Genomic DNA, 11,754 nt, shown 5'->3' with positions numbered 1-11,754 from the left:
CCCCCCCCCCCCCCCCCCCATATGTTGTGGATCTCCTCCCCTCGTGTCACCAGGACCCCTCTACATGTGATTAAATTCATTTATAAGTACATATAAAGGCTCCGGTACGACAGTCCAAGTAAATCCCAAATCAGTTACTCTGTGACATAAGAGCCTCATAAAGTAGACCATAAACTTCCTTTACCTCCCCCTGACTGAGCTTCTTCATTTGGGTCTCACACGCTCCCCTTCCCAGACACTGCAGCTCACAGTGCAAGGGTTTCAGCAGCAGAGGCATAGCTGTCAATCATGAAAGTGGTGGGCGGGGCGGGGTGTTTCCAGGTGCTGATGGATGAGCTACAGGTTTGTGACAATGCTGATAGCCACGCCCCCCTGCAACATCTTTTCCTCCCACTGTAGTGGAAGCAGGGACAGCCTACAATGCTGCACTACTCCTGAATTGAGAGCAGAGTTGTCACCCATGAAAGTCAATCTGTCTTTTGGGTGACAACTCTGCTCTCAATTCAGGAGTAGTGCACCTGGAAACACCCAGCCCCGCCCACCACTTTCATGATTGACAGCTTGACTTTCATGGGTGACAACTCTGCTCTCAATTCAGGAGTAGTGCAGCATTGTTGTCACCCCATCACAGGAAGCTGCATCAGGGGACTCTACTCGCCGGATCAACAGGTATTTGTGGGACTTTTCAGAGGGAGAGGAAACTAAGTGCAGATGCTTCTATAATTAAGTGTTGCAGTACATATTTTCCCCCTAATTTGGGGATTCTGCTTCTTGTATTGATAGAGGGCCGAGGCCAGGGGCGTCCCGAGGTCTTCTTATTGACGCCTGCCGTCGCCCATCTTGGTGATGGACACCGGCAGAGAGAGGAGGGGACGTTCAGCCAGTGGTAGGAAGTATGCCGCCGGGTCCCCTCCTCTCTCCTGACACTGTCGGGCTCTCGGTCCATGACCAAGTGCCCGACTTTTCAGAGGGGGTGACACCAAACTGTCAGTCATTTTGGTGTCACCGCTCCAATGGTGGCACCCGGGAGCGGGCCGCACCCCCCTTGTGACGCCACTGGCCGAGGCTGAACTGTCTGTGTCGGGATATAACATGTTTTCTTCTCTCTGCAGCCTGGTATGTACGTTGCAGAAAGACGGCCTCCCAGATTCCGCATCGCCCGCCGATGTCATCGTCACCATCAAAGAAAATCTAACAAGCGTCAATTATTACATCGATGGAAGCGCCGCGGCCAGCGGATTCACCTTCGTGGTGAGCGATGGCCCGGACTTGTCCGCATTATACAGGGCAAAGGGAGGTGCCGGGGGAGGGGAGAGGGACGTAACAGGAAATTGTGCACCAGAAGATGCAGCCGAACTACACGAAAGTAGGGCTGTGTAAATTAAAGATTAATTTCTCGATTAATCGTGAAACTTTTTGATCGATTTAAAATTTATTTTGATCGCTAATGAAAACACTCGCCCCTCCGCCGGCTTCCGGGAGTCCCGTCGGCGATCCGGTGACGTCACGGACATCAACGTCACCTGACTCCTCCCCCCCCCCTTCCCCAAGTGGCTCCGTCGGCTAACGAAGGGAAGGGGGGAGGCGTCCGGTGACGTCGATGCCCGTGACGGCTAACGAAGGGAAGGGGGGAGGCGTCCGGTGACGTCGATGCCCGTGACGGCTAACGAAGGGAAGGGGGGAGGCGTCCGGTGACGTCGATGCCCGTGACGGCTAACGAAGGGAAGGGGGGGATGAGTCCGGTGATGTCCGTGACGTCACCGGACTCCTCCCCCCTTCGTTAGCCGACGGAGCCACTTGGGCCGGTGACTTTGCCCGAGAAACTTTCTGCACGAGCGCCAGCCAAGGCATTGGCCTATACACATACAGCACAGCAATGACCTATACACATACAGCACAGCAATGACCTATACACATACAGCACAGCAATGACCTATACACATACAGCACAGCAATGACCTATACACATACAGCACAGCAATGACCTATACACATACAGCACAGCAATGACCTATACACATACAGCACAGCAATGACCTATACACATACAGCACAGCAATGACCTATACACATACAGCACAGCAATGACCTATACACATACAGCACAGCGATGAAGTCATAAAATGAACTAGGATCACACTAATCCAGCACGTTATTAATCTCACGTGCCCCACTCAAGCGGCGGCCATATTGGGTGGGGCACGTGAGATTAATAACGTGCTGGATTAGTGTGATCCTAGGCCAATGTAGTTGGATCTGTATGTGCGTTATAATCGAAATTAATCGATCAAAAATTTTTTTTATTAATCGAACACAAAATATTGAATAATTACCAGCCCTACACAACAGGCATGCCGGAAAAGAAATGCAATGCAATGCTATAGTGCCGGGGAGAAACTACAAATGCCATCATCCCACTGCCTCTGGGGGGTCATGCTTCTGTGGCTGTTAGTCTTGCAATAGCTCATGGGACTTGTAGTTCCACCACAGCTGGAGTGCAGAGGTTGCCCACCCCTGCTATGGAGACACGCGCTCTCTGATCTGTTAATAATACATCTGGCATTGCATTGTATGATTATTACATTGTATCCAAACCTATAAAGAAAAGGTCATATATTGCAGCTCACCGGTCCATAGATATGGCGGCTGCATTAGTTTTCTTTATTGAGGCTTTTTTTTTACATCTAGTGGTTATGTAGCACCCAGTAACAGACTTCCTGTCCTAGGGTGACAACGCTCACTTACTGTACTCTATCTATAGAGGAGCAGCGTTGTCGCACTAGGACAGGGCTACATACAGAACACCTTCCTTTCTGCTCATCTCCATAACATGAAGAGGGGTTCTGTAGTCCAGAGAACTGGGCTGATCTCTCCTGCTGCGACTCTCTGGACTCTTGTAATAAGGATGGAGAAGAGGGGAACCAAAGTGAAATCCTCCACCAGGCTTCAGTTAATCTAAGTCCAGCCCTGAAAGGAACAGTCCACCCTCATCTACTGCACAGAGCAAGGCACGAGTACATCTCTCATATGCCGTGTTTTTTGCAGGAGCCGGTCCTGGCCGCCGTCTCTCCATCTTTTGGACCTCTAGCTGGCGGAACCCCAGTGACGGTGAAGGGGAAGGACCTGATGGCGGGGGAGACTCAGCGCGTGTACATTGGGGACGTGGAGTGCAACGTGTACAATGAGTGAGTGGTGTATTATTGGGGGTCACCCTGCAGATGGCGCGATCCCTATCCATGGATGGTTGTGAATGAGGACCTGTCATGGAGCAAGAATGGTCAGCTTACAAAGGTGTAAAGTCATTTATAGAATACGGTTTTCCTCTTTCAGGTCCTGTCCCTCCGGTGACTTGTGCTGTCTGTCCCCTCCGGCCACCGCTGTCGGACCGGTAGATATCACTCTATGGTTGGACAAGGCTCAGCTCTCTCACGTGGAACCTTTCAAGTACAAACCTAACCCAACGGTCTATAGTATCCAGCCTAACTGCAGCTTACTACGGTGAGTCCCCACAATTCTCCGGATGTTCTGTGTGTGCAGAGTGACCCCGGAGCGGTGTATGGAGAAGGAAGCTCGTGGAGCATTAAGTATCCCCGCAGTATCCATGTCACCCTCTGGGACCTTCCTTTTCTTCTGAACCCTCCCTCCGATTTGGTGGATGATATCTCAGCCTTTAATTCACACCTTAGCTATGTGTGGGTGGCAGGGCTGTCCCTTTAATGAGGTAGCCTGAGGTTGTTGCCTCAGGCGCAGTGGCGTAACAATCGCCATAGCGACCCAGGTGGCCGCTATGGGGCCTGGGGCACAGGGGGGGCCCGGCTAGATGGCGAGCGGACCACCTGGGTCGCTATGGCATCCTCTGCTGGTGGCTTTCACTGGCGGCTCTGAAGAGGAACACGCCGGCGACAGGGGAGGAGGCGGGGACCATCAGCGAGCGTAGGGGAAGAGGAGGCGGACAGGTAAAGAGTGCGACCAGCCCACCCGAGGGTGACCCTGCAGAGCCCACCATAGATAATCTATGGTGGGCTCTGCAGGGTCACCCTCGGGTGGGCTATGTGGGATCTCAAGTGGGCTCTGCAAGGGGTATAACTAGAATTCACAGGGCCCCATACAAAATGTTGCTATGGGGCCCTGTGATTTCTAGTTACGCCCCTGCTCAGGTGACATCTCTTTGGGTCAGGGGGGGGGGATTGGGTGTCAGGTAGAGCAGCATGTTTGCTGTATAATGGCATGGCCGCTCTGCTGCACAATGCCACCACCTTTCCGGCCATCACATCTCCCCATCCAGCTCTTGGCAACCTGGCATGCTCTACCCAGTGTCCCATCCAGCTCCTGGCAACGAGCTGGGTGGGATGCCAGCCATTGCATCCCACCCCCATTCCTCCTACACCCCCCCCCAATGCTACCTTCGCCAGCAAAAAGGCTAGGTACACCACTGGTTGGTGGAGCCCTGGACACCGGAGTAGATGAGGATCAGGAGTCAGAATCTAACTTTTGTAGGCAGCTGCCTATCACCTGTGGTATCCCTGAGGGACTCTGGAGCAGTCTGTAGAAGGTTGAGAACACCACAAAGCTAAAGTCCAGAAAGAAGCTTCATGTCATCAAATGAAATAAGTCAACTCGTCTTGGTGGCTGAAAACTTCCCCTTCATCGGGGCTTGTGTGCTGCCAGTGAGTTCAGACGACTCACACTGGACAAGCAGTGACGTGGCGCCATTGACCTATATAGGGGATTCGGCTTGGCTGAGATATTGTTAACTGGCAGCATTTCCTTTCAAGTCGCATGCGTCATCAGGTAACGGAGACACATTCGCAGGTGTTCTCGCAGTTGGAAGATGAGCAGATTAGAATTGCAACTGCAACTGTCTCCTTTACCTGATGGCGCCTGCGACTTGAAAGGAAATGCTGCCAGTTAATGATCTCTCAGCCGAGCCGAATCCCCTCATCCATATAAATCAATGGCGGCACGTCACTGCTTGTGCAGTGTGGATCAGAACTCGCTGCCACCGCACCAGCCCTGATGAAGGTGCGGTTTTGAGCCCCAAATTTTAAAAATTGTGTTGTAAGCATTTTGTGGCGCTCTCATGCTTCCAATGTTCTACCTTTTAGCTTAAGGGTCAGGGTTCAAAGGTCACTTGATGTCTGAGAACCGCCAGACCTCACATCGTGCACATTTAGATGGGAGAAGGTGTGCGAGGTCGGGCCAGCAATGGCGGCTCCCATATTTGTATCCTCCCAGGGCTGTATTCAGATGAACACTTTCTAGTGTCCGGTCTGGACATAGGAGAGAGATGAGGGTGCTCGGCGTAGGTCACATGATCTGAGTCACTCTGTCACATGACCACATGACGTTGCATCTGCTGTGCTGTGTCATGTTGTCTATGTATAAAGCTGAACTCTCCTTGCCCTCTGTGATCTTGTGTTTCCACATCCTCCGAGTGATACAATGTTACCCAACTCCGTCCATGTACACGAGGAATCGGGAAGTGTCAGAAACATTACAGAAGAGGGTGGATTGTCCCCCTCGGTGTGATCCTTCGTTATATTTTCCACCTCATGTTGTTACAGTAGCAGAAAAATGAGACTTGTTTCACATCCCGGCAGCGGGAAGAAATCTCTGTATAAAGGGATTTCACAGGAAAGATAACCCGGTTACCATGGAAACTGGCAGAATTCACAAGTGATCTGAAACTTCAGAACTAAAAAAATGAAGGAAGCTTTCTCCCCAGACCAGGAAAAATCTGACAGTTTTATACATGAGCCGCTCATTAACCATCACCCCATCTCCGTTCCAGGGGGACGCCGATCACCATTCAGGGGGCCAACCTGGATTCCGTGTCCAGTGTCGCCGTCTTGTTTAAAGGGGCGAAGAAGGTCAGTACATGGCGCCAATCTGTTGATTGTGTTTTTACCGTCTGTGCCCAGACCTCAGAAAGGGATTGTTCCTTAAAGTGAAACGCCTGCACCACGCAAATCGCAATACCTAAACAGGGGCGTCCCGAGGCCGGATGTCACCCAGAGCGGTTACCGGGTGACACCCCGTTGTGGCACCATCACGCATGCGCGTGACATCACCACGCATGCATGTGCGGCAATCTTATTGATACCTGCCGGCGGCCATCTTGATGATGGACGCTGGCAGAGAGAGGAGGGGACAGTCACCTGGCGGGATGAGGTATGCCACCGGGTCACCTCCTCTCTCCCGAAACTGTCGGGCTCTCGGTAAATGACCGAGTGCCCGACTTTTTAGATGGGGTGACACCAAAATGACTGTCAGTCATTTTGGTGTCACCCCTCCAATGGTCTCGGGACACAACCCCGATCTAGAAATCGCGATATTCCGCTTCTCAAACCGTACTAGAAGTATTTACCATCAATACCACGGAGACTTACCAATATGGAGGATCAAAGGGATAAAACTGAACTTAAAGCTGAACTCCAGGCAAACCGCTAAATGCTCATTTGTATTACCTGCCAGTCCTGATATTTACACAGCTCTGTCACACAGCTCAGATCTGTCTAGCAGGAGAGGGGATCTGATCTTTCTCTGCTGCAGTTTTACTTTCACTTTAACCCCCAGCCTGTAACTGGACAGTGAAAGGAGAAGCAGCAGACTGATGAGCTCATCTCCCTGTCACTCTGCTCTTATCAGCATGTTGCATGCACTGCAGCACAACTGATGTATAAATGACTTCCATTTCCTGCCCATCCTCATCTCTACACAATTAAGCCCAGCGCAGGTGAACTGCGTCAGCTGGGGGCAGTCACTTCTCACAGTTGTCCTGGAATAATAAAGCTTTACAAGCCTTGGACTTTACGGTCTAGTGCTAGCTTCAGTTAGAAATCGGCTTGTTTATCAATAAAGAGAATATCGTACATATACATTATCCACTATTTGTTACAAAGTATAAAAGTCTGTCCGCACTCTGGATAATGTCCTTCATCACTAAGCACTTATTATAACGTGCACAGGATGCCGGCTAGGCCCCAGTATGAGATGTATAATATTATATTCTATTTCTGAGGAAGACTCTCTATGTACATGGTCTCCATAAACCGATATACTCTGCCCACAGGTTTGTGACGGGCCCTTTTCTCCAAACCGCATCCTCTGCGCCACCCCAGCCCTGGAAAGCAAAAATGAGATGTACGGGATCCTGGGTCTACAGATGGAGGGGTACGCCTACAACCAATCAAAGCTGTTTCCGTACTACAAAGACTATCGCATCTACATGTTTGAGAATGATGAGCATCGCTTCCAGCTGAGGAAAGGAGACACGGAGATAAGTACCCATGTAAGAAGATGAGACCGGGCAATGGTTTTTTTTTGGCAGGCAGAGAGAGTATCTGGGCCCATAGGACATTTAGTAGAAGCAAAATTCAGTATTCTGGTCAATCTAAAGCCACCAAACCTCCTGAACGGCTTGGAGGGAGTGTCACTGGTTTGGAATCTGCATTGCCGTCACTCTTCCACACACGTCCTTCTCTTCGCTGTGGTGTAGAAATCTGAATGAATATAATGCGCTGAACTTCTGATCCAACCTTCACATGGTTACATTGCTTATTTTGAATTACTAATCTAATGTCACAATAGTGGTAAAAAAAATCCCCAGCGAGGTGAAGGGATTTGCTCAGTCGGTGTGTGGCAGGAAGTGTCCTTTGCCTAAATACTCTGTGCTCCAGGTGTCCGCTTTCCCACCTCCAATGGTCGGCAGGTAGGAGATCTGGGGTCATGTATGAGTATAGACTAGCATGGCGTTCTGCAATCCAGTCCTCAGGGATCTCAAAACCACTTGGCTGAGGCATTGACCTCTCCGACGAGCGGCTGTCTGCTGGTGGGACTTGAGGACAGATCTGGGAGATGCTGAGTGAAGGTTGACGTTAAAATGGTTTCTCTCGTTCTTGCTAAATTGTTATGATTCACTCTCTCCAGTTGGTGGGGTCATGACTCTGGATCGGAAGGACCCCCCCACTGGTGCCAATCGGGTTATAAAGGTTTCTCAGATGTTTACTGTCCCGGTGAGATGGTTTGAGATATGACCTCCCAGCCATTGAAAGTGTTTCTTAGAAGCCATAAGTGTAATAAAGGTGGTGCAGCTTTTTCTGTGTTGTTGCCCGGTGCTGCGTTATACAGAATGTGCTGATTGCTGTGGGCACACAATGAGAGGTGTTGGGGGGCCACGCACACTATTTGGAGTCTCTTCAGTCAATCATCCTTGCTCTCTATCACTTCCTGGCGGATAGTCCGTGATATGAAAAGTTGGAATCGTAGTTTTTGATTCTGTTTGCTAATTTTATATTTTGTTCCTCCTATAGCATGAACAGCTCGTCCGCGTGAACAACTGTCTGACTGTGTCCATGATGGTCGGTGGGCGAGAGTGTTACCCCAAGGTGTTGAACAACGAGATCACCTGCAGGATCCCCAAAGACCTGGTGATCCCCTCCGAGGGTTTGGTGGTTCAGGTACAACAAATTAAACTGTAATGTAATGACCAGAGATGAGTTTGCAGTGATTGGAGAATATCCTCCGCGCTGTACAGAGAACATGGAGCCTCTGCCACAGCCATAGAGCCGCTTGGTCTTAAAGTGACATTAAACCCTCAGATTTTTTAACATAAAACAATACTGTAATGTGCGCCATACTGTAATCCATGGTTGTTTCCCTTCTCTTTGCTGCTCTTCCTTTTAAATCTGTATCTGTTCTCATGCTCTGCAGAACTTCTGTTTTGCAGCAGACTGCCTTGTCTGAGGAATAGATACACGGTGTCTGTGTATAGGCTTGTAACCTGAGCCAGCACTACAGGAAGAGGCCCTGAGCTGAAAAGGGAAGTTCTCCCCCAGCATGAGAAGACATGAGGATTTAAAATGAAAAGCAGCAAAGAGAAGGGAAACAACCATGGATTACAGTATGGCGCACATTACGGTATTGGTTTATGTTAAAAAATCTGAGGGTTTAATGTCACTTTAAGGCCAGTTTTGAGTGGAAGCAAATTATATATCTTGGTTTGTGGGAGGTAATAAGAACACCTGGAGGAGCTAAACAGATGGTGATGGTGCGCCTGGTGCAATATGTGTGTGAAGAAATGATCCTGGAGATGGAGAAAACAAAAGCACCAATCCAATGGACCGGAAGTATTTACATTTAGTCATTGATATCCGGGGTGGTAATGCAATGCCTTCCAGGGGCTGTAATTTGCCTCCTTTTATCAGGACTATAAAACCACGAATACATAATATACAGGCAGGTATACAGCAATGACACTCTCTATATACATACTGTATATCCACATCAGTCCCTGCCCTCAGGAGCTTACAATCTAAGTCTTCATCTCACATGCATACGCACAAGAGATGCACCGATACCGGTATTTCGGTATGGAGCGCAAGCAGCGATATTTTTCCCCCCGCTATTCGCAGATACCGAATACCGAGTACCAGAAGTCCCATTCAGGATGCCAGTCGGCATGTAATGACTCGCCACCCGGCTTCCTGACTAGGTGAGGAGAAAGCATGGAACCGGCTTTCTGGCCTATCAGGAAGAAGGGCGCTGTGTAATGACGTGGCGCCCGGCTTCCTGATTGGAAGCCGGCTTCACGAGGGAGCATCCAATCAGAAAGCCCGGCGCCACGTCATTACACGGCGCCCGGCTTCCTGATGGCCAGCTTCCGACCAATCAGGAAGCCAGGGAGCGCGTCATTACATCCTGCCCGGCTTCCTGATTGGCCGGAGAGCCGGCTCCATGCTCTCTCATCACAAGTAATGAGAGAGCATGGAGCCGGCTTCCTGGCCAATCAGGAAGCTGGGCAGCATGTAATGACACGCAGCCCGGTTTCCGGATACCGGAAGTATCGGGCTAGGCATAGGAGCGTTTGGGCGAGTACTCTCCAAATACTCTGCATCGGCACCGATACTAGTATCGATATCTGTGCATCCCTAATACGTACACATACATGGCACATTTAGACAGGAGTCAAATAACCTACCAGCGGGTCTTTAAAGGGTGGGAGGAAACCCATGCAAGCACAGGAAGAACATGCAAACTCCATGCAGATAGTGTTCTGGCTGGGATTTGAATCCCAGTACTGCAATAAGCCGCTGAGCTTACATGGAGATAAGAGGAATATAATGTTGTTATTTATTATCTTTATAATTATTATTAGTTATTTAAAACATAAAAATATTGCCAAGTATAATAAGATATAAAGTCTGACAGTGTCCTTGTGTCGATGTTTTTAGTTTTACATTTGTTGGTTGTTGAAAATTTCTAATAACTAGGGATGCACCGATACCACTTTTTTAAGCCCGAGTACGAGTACCGATACTTTTGATCAAGTACTCACAGATACCAATTACCGATACTTTTTCTTAAAGGGACAGGCCACATTTTTTATAAAGCAATACAAACTAATGCTTTAAGGTCACTTTCTTAATATTATGATTCATGAGATGACGAGGGAGCATGACGCCGGCTTCCCGGCCAATCAGAATGCCGGGCGCTGCGTCATTACACGGCGCCCAGCTTCCGGATTGGCTAGCTTCCTGACCAATCGGGAAGCCGGGCAGCGCGTCATTGCACCCTACCCGGCTTCCTGATTGGCCGGGAAGTCGGCTCCATGCTCTCTCATCACAAGTGACCAGAGAGCATGGAGCCATTTCCTGGCCTTTTAGGAAACCGGGCAGCGTGCAATGATGCGCTGCCCGGCTTCCTGATACAGGAAGTACTCGTGCTAGGCATCGGAGCATTTGGGCAAATACGAGTACTCACCCAAATACTCGGTATCGGCACCAATACCGATACTAGTATCGGTATCGGTGCATCCCTACTAGAAACATTATGACTATACAGCTGACACATAATACATTCCACCAAACAAACTGAGCTGCCCAACAATACTCAAGTAGACGCAAATACACTTGAATATTTCAAATGAATTGGCAGCATGCATACATACTAGGGCTGCACCGATACCAAGTACCGATACTTTTCCAGCTCCAAGACTTGACTAGGGAGAAATTCAAAAGTTAGGAGGCGGCCGTCATGTGTAAGGAGCACACGGAGCTCCCGGGATTTGTACATCTCTGTACGATTTTTGTTTTTATAAATATATATTCGGGATTCACCGATACCAGTTTTGCGAGTACGAGTACTGATTAGGGATGCACAGATACTTTTAGAGTACCAGCTTGCAACCCTAGTACTGATACATTTTTGTTTATTGTCATGTGACAGTTTTTCTAAAACAATACAGACTAATGATTCCAGGACAGTGGAGGAGCGCCAGAGCCCGGTCCCGGCTGCAACCCTGGTAGTTCTTGTGAAAATGACAAGTATCGGCACTGGTATCGGCGCATCCCTAATACATACATACATACATACATACATACATACATACATATATACATTCATACAATGGCATATTTTCCTTTTCTTGCTCACGCATACCTTTATGGTTACACAATTACTATGTATAAACTAACACCCCTCTTATCATTCATTTACATGTTTTATAGCCCTGATGAAGGGGGAACTTTACACCCCAGAAACGTGTTTGTAACTGCGGATTTTAATGTTGAAATTAATATCTCTGAACTCTTAAAACTGTTACTTTTTCTTCTCCCAACTCCCGCATCATGTTAGAGGTGTTTTCCAATCCCCTTTAATGAACTGCATTAATGGTGACTGTAGCACCTCCCGACCATGCCCTCTGAACCATGTGACATCATAATGCCGTTCCTGCTGCAATTGCTCACGCCCCCC

General features: G+C 49.1%; 1 protein-coding gene across 1 annotated transcript in view; it reads left to right on the top strand.

Annotated features, from left to right (window-relative positions):
* The window catches only part of LOC108803469 (macrophage-stimulating protein receptor-like), a gene marked incomplete at its 5' end in the record, with an annotated part of 24,675 nt that overhangs the window by 6,008 nt on the left and 6,913 nt on the right, over positions 1 to 11,754 (top strand). The window contains 6 exons of the mRNA XM_018575310.1: positions 1,113 to 1,251; positions 3,046 to 3,185; positions 3,331 to 3,498; positions 5,792 to 5,870; positions 7,073 to 7,291; positions 8,313 to 8,459. Of these exons, the coding sequence (XP_018430812.1) occupies positions 1,113 to 1,251; positions 3,046 to 3,185; positions 3,331 to 3,498; positions 5,792 to 5,870; positions 7,073 to 7,291; positions 8,313 to 8,459 (892 nt within the window). The remainder of the gene's footprint in view (positions 1 to 1,112; positions 1,252 to 3,045; positions 3,186 to 3,330; positions 3,499 to 5,791; positions 5,871 to 7,072; positions 7,292 to 8,312; positions 8,460 to 11,754) is intronic.

The sequence above is a fragment of the Nanorana parkeri genome, unplaced genomic scaffold, assembly GCF_000935625.1.
Source record: "Nanorana parkeri isolate BGI_ZX_2015 unplaced genomic scaffold, ASM93562v1 scaffold3777, whole genome shotgun sequence".
Classification (NCBI taxonomy): Eukaryota; Metazoa; Chordata; class Amphibia; order Anura; family Dicroglossidae; genus Nanorana; species Nanorana parkeri.
The sequence above is the reverse complement of the archived record's forward strand: the minus strand, read 5'-3'. Positions and strand labels throughout refer to the sequence as shown.